A 13,868-nucleotide genomic window follows, 5' to 3' on the forward strand; every position below is an offset into this window, starting at 1 on the left:
TCACACTCACATATTCTGTAAATAAATAACATTATTGTACAAATAAATAAATAAAAAACAAATTACAAATAAAAAAAATGTATCCATGTAATTAATTGAAAATAAATTATTGATTATTGTAATTAATTAAAAACAAATTACAAATAAAATAATATATCCATTTAATTAACTAAACCGAGAAAACACATGCATACACGCATCTTTTTTTAGCTCTAAACGATTCTTATAAATTATATTGCTAAGTTAATGTTTTGATACAAAAGTTTTTTGCTTAACTACCAATTAACTACAATATAAAATAATACAGTAAAAAATAATATTTTTAATTAAATCATTATTTAAGTGATTTTCGCATTTTTGATACAGCGAGAAATCGCTCAACTCAGTGAGATAAGTTAAAATTAATCAATGGTAGTCTCAAGTACACGATAGAGTAATATATGTGAAAACATCAATTCCAATTTCAAAGGTCATATATGCAAATTTATGGATTTATCATAGCAGATACGGATATTTAAGAAATTAAGCGAATTTATATGCTTTGACCATGGAACGCGGATTCGTCTGCTTTTATGTTTAATGTATTACCATATATAGCGACTTTAATGAAAAATGTAAGATGAACTTTGTACTGATATAGATGTCCATAAAAAAATATCAATTTTATCAGATAATTAATAAAAAATAGAAGTAATAAAATAGAAAATAAATAAATAAATATTTATCACAATCTGCATCGTAAGGTAATATAGGTGTCGCATAGAATGCTCTTTCAATGCTTGCATATGTTAAAGATCAAGGCGCAACTATATGATTTAACAAATCTGGAATGCAAATCATTTAACATCGAAAAAAACCTTGTAATTCTTATTGAATACTCTTCTTAGAGTATAATACTTATCGCAACTTTATGTAAAATAGTTTATGACAATTCAAGAGAAGGAAAGAGAGACAGATTAGCGTGAAGATAGCTCGAGATAAGATCGCAAAAACTTAAACGGCATGTAAAAACACAGTCCTCTCCATCTTGTTAAGTTTTAACTGTGCTTCAGCTTTTTATGATTCTGTCGGTGATATATTTTAATGCGCGAAAGAGATGTTTATTCAAATAATTTCTTGATTTAAAAAGAGAAAAAAAGAAGAAGGAGAGGGGATACTAAAATACAACTGCTATTTCGCTCAAGAAGATGATAAAAATGCAATTACACGCATTCTGCGAGAAACGCAATCTCGGCTCTAAAACCTTTCACATTTTTCTCTAATGACACTTTAATCTAGACAGTCCCAGACCTTCGCTTTGATCCAGCTCAAGAATGCCACTAAACGACCGTGCAACTTTTCGAAATCTCCCTAATCATTAGAGTGTCTAATGCATCAAACTTACAACATCTGGTCCAGCTATACTGATTATACATCGATTCGCAGTCACGCAAGTAATATGACTATGAATATCGTCTATAAGACGATTGCAATGTTGCAATTGAAATAAAAAGAGCATGAAAAACAGATATATTTTGAAAGATAAATTTTCACAAGAGACACTTTTCAAGTTTGTTTCACAATTTAATTTTTTTTAATGATTTGTAAAATAGGTGTATATATATATATATATATATATATATATATATATATATTTAAAATATGTAATAACGTTAAAATAATAATGCTAAAATAATAACGGATTATTATAGATTTTCAGCACATTATATTGTCGATACTATGCATTATATTCATAACAAAATAAGAACATCAAAGTAGCTTAAAAATTTTACAAGATATTAGGTTGTCCGAAAAGATTTTCGAATTGTTTATATTTTTATATTTTATATATATTTCACGTATATTTTATTTAAAAATAGAGAGTATATACATACAGAAAACTTTTTTTCGAACAAATCAATACTATTAATAAAATGTATCTTTATTTCATTAAACAGTAACAGATATATTTGTTGCCCTTAATTTATTTATATTTATATATATAAAACAAATTAAGCGCAACAAATATATCTGTTACTATTTAATGAAATAAAGATACATTCGTATTTTGATTTGTTAGGAAAAAAGTTTTCTATATGTATATTCTCTTTATTTTTAAATAAAAAAAAATATAAATAAAATATATATAAAATATAAAAATATAAACAATTCGGAAATCTTTTCGGACAACCTAATATCTTGTAAAACTCTTAAATTATTTTGATGTTCTTATTTTGTGGAATATATGCACAGTATCGACAATATAATGTACTGAAAAATAATCCGTCTAACGTTATTATTTTCTATTTATGTTTCAAGAAAACAAATAATGAGTTGCCAATAAAAAAAGAATTAAAAAGCATCTTGAGACGGCAATCAGATGTTATAACTTGCTCTTTTTATTATAAACTATTATTTGCTTATAACGAATATTAGCTTTGTTGTCTTCTCGGAATCGCTTCTATTTTTACCCGTTGTTGTTCGTCGCAATTTTAAGCTAACGAATTTCTTGCTGACGTAAGGAAATAATTAAAGTAGCGAAGTTCGAGGATTGAGTGTGCGACTTACTTTTTTTTAATGTGTCAAGGAGGCTAATCTGATTTAAATTAATTTATTTATGAGTTACGATCTCTATTCTCATTAATATTCGTCTGATGACGTTTCGATTCGTCATAATTGCGTCGAGTGTGTATACTTTTACAATCTTTCTTCTTTTTTAACAAACAATAAAGCAATTGATTAATTTTAAATAGTTATGCTCATCAACTAAAAAAAATATTTATCAATATTGTAATGATAAAATGAAATTATTATAAATTATTATAAATTAAAATTAAATTAAATTAAAATAAAATAAAAATTATTATTAATTATTATAAATTAAAATTATTTTCATGAATAAGTATCTCTATTTTGTACATGTGTTTGTGTGTACATATATATATATATATATATAGACACACATTATAGACTGAAAATTATTTTCTTCTTATAGAATTATTATTCTATCTTTTTTAAGATAAATTTAATTTCTGGACTTGTTGATTTTTAGATTATTACTTGTATCGCATCACTCGAATTGTTACAGATTTTCTAATCTAAATATACTATACTTGAAATTAGTTGATCTCAGTTTTCCAATAAATTATATTTTCTATTTAATTACATTATTAATTTCTAAACCTTACATTATCTAGAATTAAAGATCTTTACATCTAGATAACGTATTCGAATTATTTAAACACGTGGAAGAATTGATGAACGGAATTTCCATGAAATATGCCGACCTCGTCCTTACGATATCTCCATCAATATCGATGGCACATCAAAGACTGTCTCTGACGTAACATACTTATTTTTGGCAGCTCTTCCACTTATTATCTCATGGTTTCGCAGTTGCTTAACGATTGTACGTAACACATCGCGAGGATGCGAGGACATTCATGGTGTCGATTCGTAAAGTATGCGTTTACATACCGAGAGAGTCGGTCGGGCATCTGCCAGTAATGGACCGTGAACAGGGTCGGTTTCACTACATTTATGCAATCATTGAACCCTAACACAAACCTAATCATCAATCACTATATACATATATTATGGGCAATACTATTTTATAAGAGCTACTTGAATTTCTCCACTCTTCCTTTATATAAGTTATAGTCTTACGTGAATCTAAACATGCTACTTGATAAAGTTAAACGATTTCTTTACAAAATAAAAGAGAGAAAAAAGAAGAGATTATAAAGATCAATTTCGAAGATAAATATCGAATCTTAATGTTTAAATTCTACTATATTGCTCCAAGGCATCTCTTTACACAGTATTACATTCGACAAGTTTTTTTTTAATTTTTTTGTACATTATGTTCTCTTTTAGATTACACAGTTCCGTGATTATTAAATTTAAATATCAAGAGGAAACGTAGAGGCATTATAATATGATCTATCAATTTTTTTGATCAAGATTAGAACAGAATAATTTGTAAGCGTTTCTTCTTGACTTGTTGATTGACAAGAAGACTGCCTCTTGGACCAACGCCTGAAGCCAGCCCTGGCCATGGGTGAAAGTGATCTCAAAATTGTCGAAGTGACCAAACCTATCGTGTTCGCACTAGTTATACTTCATGAATAATATACACTGGCGTTTTAAAACGGTCGCGTAAAAAGCACGCGATAATATTGCGTATTTATGTTGTTTGGACAGCCACGATTTTGTAACTCCGACTGTACATTCCGAAGAAAGGGATTGTCTGGATCGTAATGGAGCGTAAAACCGCGAGTGAGGCGAGCCTTTTCGCGGCAAGCTGAGAATATACACGTGTTACATTCAAAGTGTGAAGGTCCAAAGGATCTTATTTCATGACTCTGCAGTTATTCTAGTGGCGAAGATCACACCGCAGAGAGCATAAGATTTAGACCTTAAGGCACTTTAAGGTCAAAGTAATCCACAATCTAGGCGCTAAAGAGCATGAAATATGACGATGCTAAGTAAATACAATGTCTTTGTTGGTATGATGCATTAACTCGCGGATTTGACTGTCACGGACTCCACGAGAGGCGGAATTGTTCTATAGGATTTTAATACAAGTTATGCGACAACAGGTCGCGCAACCGCAAGATTGCGCAAAACAGTTGGGTCTGCTTGTTGTTTCCGGCTGGTTTCTTATTGCAGTGCACCTGGAGATTTCTTAATCTTAAGCGTTGTGTTTTTTTTTTCTTACAAGATACGAGTCATTCAACGTCACGGTCAACTATCACCGTCCAGTACATCATAAAAATCTTCGATACGTAAGTACTTTCCGTTTCAAATCACCTTTGCCTTACATTCACAGCAATTTTCTGTTTAACAACTCTTCGACGTATTAGCCTTTTCTACAATGTCTCTTTTTTTAACTAAATAACAGAATTTGAATTTTTTTAGTTTTAACCTTTTGTATGTTGTGATGTCTCCACTATTATTCCATTATTCGATTATTCACTGTGCGCTATCAATCGGCGCGACAATGACTTGCTATCTTTTGACAGACTTCATCGACAATGTTTTGCTCTATGACAATGATTCAAGGAATTTACTGGCACACAAACTTCCTTTTATATAATTTATCGTTAAAATAAAAAAATTAACGCTAAACGGATTTCAAAGAGCAATGGATAAACTTTGTTCGTCGGGGTGTTGTTAAAACTTCGTCTGACTCGTCGAGCAGAAACGTAAATTGAAATGTTATTTGCTTACTCGGGAATTTCCCGCATATGCAAAATAATCATACAGTTAAGGACGCGATATTGATTTATACTGACTCATAGCAAACTGTACGAATTAGCATAGTAGAAGTGACAACTTTAAAAGTTCCAGATGTCTCAAATTTTACACTATTTGACTTTTATATATTTGCGAAAAATTCGGCTTCCCCTTGATGTCTTTGCAAAAGATCTTAATCTCACAATATTAAATCATTTTTCAACCTAAGCGTTGATTCTGCATTTTATTTTATCTTGAATATATCTCTATTATATCTGAAAATTAATTGTCATAATACAATTAAAATAAATAAAATTAATTTGCATCTTACAGATCACAAGATCATCGAATTTGTCATTGTAATTGTTCCGAGCACCAGTAGTGAATAAAGAGCACACGATCTTGACCGTGCAAGAATACATCTCTTGTTCTATGACCTTCGATCTTTTGTCACTGAATTCATGCCATTCAAACCATGCGATTTCTCAAGTGAGTACAATGACCTAACGAAATCATCGACTTTGGGTTGCCATGCAAGTGATTGACAAGTAGGGATACTACGTTTTACACGAAAGTCTACTAATATGAAGTAGCCCGATATTGTAAAAAAATAATTAAAAAAAAAAGAGAAAAATTGGAAATCCTGCAATAGAATTAAACTTTATTGGCATTTAAAATTTTTAATTGCTAGATTATTCTGCTGAAAAAAAAGAGGAATGCGTGTTCTGTTTTAGAAAATTAACACGCACTTGAAAGTATTCTTTTAATCTTTTAAGGTCAATGTTGATCATATTACGTTGACTTTGCAAAGTTAATTTAACTCGTTAATTGTAGTTTTCTACAGCCGTATAAAAGCTGGCTGGATGTTTTATTAAAAGCAGTTAAACTATCAATTATATTATCTCGTTCATAGTGTTTAGTCGTATTTATGTGAGATTGTTATTATATAGGACTATAGGAAAAAAAAATTTACAAGTTTCACGTGTGGAAGGCAGTAACTTCAATATATATCTATATGGAAAAACTTGCCGCCGCTGACTTCAATAAGAATGATAATTTTTTGAATGTTAGAATTATGTAAAAAATTGTTACTTACGGTTGTACAAACATACGATTATTTTATGCTGAAGCTGGTGCTCGCTATAATTCTAAAAAAGATATTTATTTTCTATAAAAAGATATTTAAAAGCATATTAAAGGATATTAGAAAACTAAATTGCTAATATTTAATGAGATTATAAGATAGAATATAAACTATAGCTGCAAAAAGATTTGATCTTAATTGCATTCTATTCCAAATAAAGTTACGCGTTTCCAATAGATAGAAGATGTAAATCAATTTCTTTATACACAGAACTGAAAGCTTATCTTCTTTATCTTATTTCAAACCACGTGATGACCGCCAAGTAATTTTATCATTAATGTAATGTTGCACGACAGAAACCAAACAGGCTTGAATAATCGATAGTCATTGCAACAGTATCTTAATCCTTCTCTTTCTTTTTCGCAAAACGTCAACGTAAAAGATATAAAATAAAGTGTTTGTGCATATAGGTTTTTTCTAGATAATCTTGCATATACGCAATGACTTAATACAAGTTGCGACCTTCTTCGTTACATTGAAACTTTCATTATGAGAAAATTGATGTAATATTATTGACATTGTAAGTGTGTTAATAACTTCCTTAATCGGCAAAATAGCGCGATTTTCTATTATCAGTAATTTAAGTATAAACTTGAAATAAAGTAGACACACCGACCGTTTCTTACATATCTGTTTCTTATATTGCATATGAATATATACTGAGATTCTAGATCGCTAATGCACGAACATTTTTTGAAAAAAAAAAACCAGAAGGTAATTTTAATTTTGTTCAGAAAGAATATAAAAGTGTTGAGTGCTTCTTATCAATAAAGCATCATTTTCTATCGTAATTTGTTAACTGCCGATATTAAATATGAGATTCACTCATTGTTTTCATTCTTGTTTGAAAATTAGTGCCGTAAAACTTTCAATTTTCACTCATTCATAACGCGTTTCGTCTAAATTAGCTTCCAATGACTCAAAGAAAGTATACGACTTTAAAGATATTCTGCATACAAATACACTCTTTACGTCATATAGAGTCATATGTATAATCAGACTCCGGTTATTCTAGTTTTGTCACGTTTTGTCGAAGCAGAAGCAGGTGAGACAAATTAAGCAGAATATATATCAGGTAATATATATCGTATATATGCTTGTGTGCGACCCCCATAAGAAGAAATGATAGGAAAATAATGACAGCACGCTTCTTCACGTGATGCGACAGAACGCGGTCAAACTCGAGCTCACGTGATACAATAATGATGCATACACGAATATCTCGCTTGTCTGCAATCGCCAACCTGTATATCATAATGCTATGTAATGACAAGACATGGCCCCGTCCCATTGCAGGATAAGCGTGTTAGAAAGTCGCGATAGCGCGGATCTATGAATGTGGCATAGTAATGTCAATGCGCTTCGCTACGATGTATAATAGATAAATGATTTGCGCGGTGCATTGAACGATTTATCATGCTTCTTCAATCAAAACCTTATTCAAGCCTTCGTTCTCGATCGCTAAGCGTCCTAGCGGTATTTTGTTCGAGTGTTTTGGCGGCGGTTTTGTTTTGTTTTTCGAGCATACTCTCGTAGTGTAATAATAAGCATTATTATTAATTCATAACCGACTGCGAAGATTTCGCAAGATCGTCGATTTAATCACTCTTAATGGCACGCAACCGGTTTTATTCCGTTGTTTCTATTCCTTCATACGCCATAATTTTTTTTTTTTATTTATTAGTTTGAGTATCTTATACTTGAATAAAATGATTGCAAAATTATCAAGGTTTAAATAAAGATTTGTATCACAGATTCTTATTCATAAATGACTTAGCGAGATTTTATCATGCATGACCTCGTCATTAATGCGAAAATTAAGATGTTAAATGATATTAGTATTAATCTCTTTTTTGCGGTAATGCGAGAGAAAGCAAGAGGAGGAAGGAGAAAAGAGGAAGGAGCTATTCCAAAATTACGCCGAATTCCGGTAATGATAATAAAATCATTTGCGTGGGGAAAAGTTGAAAGAAAGATTTTGAGGACGACAACGAGATTTCGAATTACGTAAGCGTGTCTATTCCACGTGATGCAAAGCGTGAGGGAAAATCGTGCCGCGCTTGCCATTAACACTGCATACGGTAAAAACAAGACGAGCAGGAACTCGTATTTTCTCGCGGAACTTAACGGTATCGCATAGTGAAGGATACGGACGCAGGATGAGGATGTTTGCTCGGAAGACAGAACGGCATAGAAATGGCAGAGATAAGTTTCCTTTCCTTTTCCTTTTCATCGATTTCAACGGTCTTTAAACGGATGTGTGCGTTTTAGTGTTGCAATGTTGCAATTATATTCTTATTAGAAATACAGCGATATTTAAAAACTCTGGAATATATATGAAATCTAGCACATGAATAATGTATAGATATTTTAATGCTGTAAGGAATGCCTTCTCTCTTTCTATCGCTCTCAAAGATTTCAACGCCGAATAGAATATTAGCAGAGACTTTAACGCTGGATTAACTAGTAGCTGCATTTTATACTTGCTTCATATATTTTTCTCTCTTTCTTTTTTCTTTAATGCTTCAAAAATTAAATAGAGATTAATAAAAAGAATTAGGTGAAGAAACCAGCATCGTATGGGGTACAAAATATGTTTATTAGATCATAAAACTTTGCGAACGTTTCGTTGTAATCCTCATAATTGACGGATGGATTACATCCATATCTCTACTGTTTTGAAACAATGAAAAGACGCAGCCTATGGACGACGTATAGACATCTTACTTTATCACTGACTTCCGTTTTATTTAATTTATTTATTTACTTTTTTGACTTTCGCTTTATTTAATATATTTTTTTAACTAAGTTTTTTTTTACATGTCTTAAAATATTGTTACCATTTATTATCTATGTTCTTTTAAGCGTTACCGTGCATATGTAGACCATCATCTATTCTAATCGTTTTATATAAATTGTGCGGTTTATTTGTTTATTTATTTTTTGTCTGCGCTGAGGATGGTCCAAAAGAAGGGACCGAAACGTTCGCAAAGTTTTATGATCTAATAAACATATTTTGCATCCCATACACGGTGCTGGTTCCTTCGCCTAATTCTTTTTATTAATTTTGTTAATATTTGGAACCTTTAAATATTTATATTATATCAAATTAAAAAAGAAAGTTTTTTTATGTATAGACCGTTTCTATGTATGGTATTATATACATATATCGTATATAATATTAGTCCATGATGTATGTATATTTTATCATATAACTACTTTCTGTTAAAATATTCTTAGCAATTAAAAATTTCTATTATTTCTCGAAAAAAAAGAAACTTTTATGACAGAATGTCAGCGTGAAACGAGTCGGATAGTGAAGCGTAATCGAAGTGATAGCGTAACATATAACTGTGCTGTGCAACCTGTCCTCTATCACTAGCGTTCCACTGACCCACTGCACTCCGGCCTTAGGTATGTTGCACAGAGTAGTTAATATTGCCTGCATGTATGTTGTACAAGATTTACCGCAATCAGTTCTCTTGTTAACGACAGATTCTTCCGTGACGACTTCTCCGTAGAAAAGATTTTTAAAAAACTTTTATCTGTGTGCGACTTAATCCGATAAAAAACTAAACGACAATTTAATCTAAGATTTCTTTGTCAGCTTATTTAATCATTAATGTCTCAATCATTATAATCATTATTGTTCTGTATAATCAACTAAGGACAAAATTGCTACTGATTATGTTACATTGCTAAACGTATTAGTTTTTGCAATTTACATTGATTCTATTATAATATCACATTACAAAATGCAAATTTGTTAACGCGCAAAAATCGCTAATATTATAGAACGTTAACGTATTATCTATCTTTTTCAATGTTTAAAGTAATATCGAGTATTCCTTCTATTTACGAGGCGGAAAGGAGCAATGCATTGTTCGGCGCATTGAATTTCATGCATTCCAATGTTTATGGATAATGATCTAATTAAGATGATTTGTTAATTTGTAATTATTTTGCAATTATTGCAAAATAGTTACATCGAAGTACTGGAAATCTTTAATCAACAACATCCTGAATCTATTTCAATTAGAAATTGCACGCTTAGAAACTAAAATTATCAACACATCCTGCTTATAAAGTATAGTGTTACTATACCATTACATATTTAAATTTGCGATAACTAACAGTACTTAACATATTTTACAGTTAGAGCTTCCGGAAAATATGAAAAGTGATAGATACTATCATTTCTTTCACGAAAGCAAAAGTTATAATAAAAGAAAATGTAATATTGAAAATAAAAGTGTACAAAATATGTTCGAAAGTGTTTTCTCACGCTACTCATACATATGTTTCATATCTTTAATTAAGAATAAAAATACGAGAAAAGAAGATGATTAAATTTTCATGAAGAGAAAAAGTGAATGCAACATTAATTGATCAAAAGATTTACAGATCTAGATTAAACAAACGGTGATAAATCAAGAAACGTACCGCGATGCAGTTTCGAAATTTTCACTAACCGCATCTTACAATGTAATAGTCGTAAGTCAGAGTAGAGATAGTCTAGATAGCTGCACGAAATGTTCCAAACTTTCTCCCAATTAAAAGTTTTGCCGAAAAATCTGGAGCGCGTTTTGTAGCGAAGACATCAACCTTTAATTTTAAACATACATTATTTTCAATTAAATTAATTTATTTTCTACTCAAAAAGTGATATTTTTCTTAAACATTTTTAATTAATATCCAAAAGACAATTGTAAAAATTTCAATGAAATCATAGTAAAAAGATAGAATTTAAGTATGTACTTCTTGTCGGCGCAAAGATTTAACGTGAAATACGGTATCGCAGCTCTAATCGGTTACACGGCACGAACTACCGTGAGTGTAACGATCAACGATAATTTTGCGGGTAAGCTTGCTTGTTGTTTATCCAGATAACAAGAGGATACATCGACTACATAACAAGAATTAACTACCCGACCTTGGTCGCAATGTTAATTATGCACGCTCCTTGAACGTGACGAGAGTTATGGTGCGATACGATAGCTCTCACTTTAATATGATTTAAGCGTAAACAATAATCATTAATATAAAATCTGTAGTATTTTAACCATAGTACTGGAAACCACCGAGAAGATAAAGGTTGTTGTAATGCAGACATTAAATTTTTAACATAAAAAATTTTTGGCTATGTAATCTTCAAAATAATTAACTTAATTAATTAAAATTAATAATTAACAATATAGTATTTGGTAATATATTTTATCCAGATTTTACGTCAATAAAAATATACTCTATGTTCAAAATTATTAATATTTTTACTAAAAAACGACCTTTGTTTCAGATTTATTTATATATATAATTCATAATTAGAAGAAAATATGTGATTAATATTGCCAAGATTAAGTGTTAAAAGATTAAAGTCTTGTTTTTTTCAATTTTTTTTCTACAAATCCTCTCTTAATATATTATATTATATAGAATTGATAGATGAATAAAGTACATTTCTAAAACAATTTATATATAACATTAAAAATTCAATTACTTTATATTTAATTAATATCCTAAACGCTGATAGGCGCACGATCAGTTTCGCCAACAACATATAAATTATTCGCAGAATTAATTTAATAATTTTCTCTTTACAATTGTAAAGAAAGGCAAAAGGGAATTTATTTCACCAATAAGTCATCTATTGTTAATGAAACTAATTATAAGTGTTACCCAATAATTTATAACGTATAATTTGAAATGCACTTTAAACATTCACTGAATTATCGTATATTACTTGTGAAATAACGAAGGAATTGATATTCAAATATATTTTTAGCGCGCACATAGTTTTTCCTTGGAGAAACCATCTTGTATAAATTATACTTTGTTTTATATAAATTATACCATCATTTTTCTTTACCGATTAATGTGACTTATTAGCTATATAAATATTTCATGATCAACTGACGCTAAATTGATTATCTTTAGAGAATAATAAGTAATTAAGAAAGTTGATGAGTGAACAATTTATGATTCATTTTGCAATTTTGTTTCGGTCTGATTGTCGGCATATATCCCGCGTGTATCTAATAACAAGTTAGTCGTTAGTCGCGGTTAAAAATTACGATTTATAATAAATTAACTAGATTATCCGAGAGAGTTACATAAGAGCTTGTTGCTGCTTAATATTTTCAAGATTAATAAAATTATTGTAGCACTCTAAAGTTTTTAAATGACTAACGTAACAAAAACGAGAACATAATAAAAAAATCAAGATAATAATATATTATAAAATACATTATAAAACACATTATATAACATATTATAAAAGAACTGATCTCGAAATTTTTAAGTGCGGTAGATTTCTAGTTTTCAATGTCAAACTTATCGGAATTATCATTAACGTATTATATAAAGAATGTAACTCACCATGCCTGAGTTTTCCCTTCTTAGATATTAGCAAGGATAATGGCCTCGGCACTTTTTCGGTACAAATATTGTCAATATTGTCAGTCCTCACGCCAAAAAGGGCGTTTCTGCCGACCTTCATGTACTGCCTGCCCATCGCTTTCGGGGACCCCGTCCCAAACAAAGATGCAATAAACTTCATCTTCGATTTTTGATTGATTCACAAATCGGGCAGAAGACTTTCCTCTTGAGCTCGTTGATCGATAAAAAAATCAATTTCACCCAAAAAGACACTGATAAGATGCTTCTACACCAATAAGTCCAAACTAATCACGTCACTTTTATTGAACTTAATTTTCAATAGCTGTCTGCAATTTATTAAATTAATAATGTTTCTTGAAAATAATATTAAACAATGTTTATTCGTACTCTTATTTGGACCGGCTCTCAATGATCTTCGAACGGTCGATCTCTTTCGAATGATATGTAACTATCAGTCTTATTCGAATAAGAGTGAATTATATAATTCAAAGACATCTAATTAATCACTTTACGTTCTGATTGGCGATTGAGAGCGCGTTCCAGAGTTCCGTTATAATCCAGAGTTACGTTAGAGGGGATCAGCATCAGCATCATCATCATCATCATCATCTGGCGTTACTGCGCCGAGCATTGTTCTCCTTGTGAGTGCGTACCTGCGTCGTCATTATCGCTGTCGTTATCATCAATATCGCCTCGTCGTTGTGTCGAGCGCAGTTTCGACAGGTACCACCGCACCACGTGTCTCTCGCATTCGTATTACGCACTGGACTTTCTTGCCTGGTCCAGGTGGGTCGCGCGTTACTTCGGCTTCACTTTCACTTGTCGTGATTTCGTCGTTGGTCCTTTATTCTTGACTTTTGCCTGAAATGCGAAACCAATGCGAGATTAAAAAGAGAAGGTAGAAGCGAAAAAGAAATCGGCCAGTTTAATCGCGACATACCGCAAAAATAATAAAGAAGAGCAATGATATACACATTTCGCGACGTAATTGACTGTTTGCCATCGAACATGCATTACGTAACTGCAAAATATGCATTTATATAAAAATTCTTTTCATCGCAACTTTGTTGTGTCATAATTAAAGTCGTTTGATCAATATTATATCGCCGAA

General features: G+C 30.8%; 1 protein-coding gene across 1 annotated transcript in view; it reads right to left on the reverse strand.

Annotated features, from left to right (window-relative positions):
* Nucleotides 1-13,868, reverse strand: part of LOC126849517 (scavenger receptor class B member 1) — a 37,774-nt gene that overhangs the window by 14,079 nt on the left and 9,827 nt on the right. The window contains exon 2 of the mRNA XM_050591439.1: nt 12,737-13,618. Coding sequence (XP_050447396.1) covers nt 12,737-12,917 — 181 coding nt within the window. The 5' untranslated portion in view covers nt 12,918-13,618. The remainder of the gene's footprint in view (nt 1-12,736; nt 13,619-13,868) is intronic.

Source organism: Cataglyphis hispanica, chromosome 5 (assembly GCF_021464435.1).
Source record: "Cataglyphis hispanica isolate Lineage 1 chromosome 5, ULB_Chis1_1.0, whole genome shotgun sequence".
NCBI classification, from domain to species: Eukaryota; Metazoa; Arthropoda; class Insecta; order Hymenoptera; family Formicidae; genus Cataglyphis; species Cataglyphis hispanica.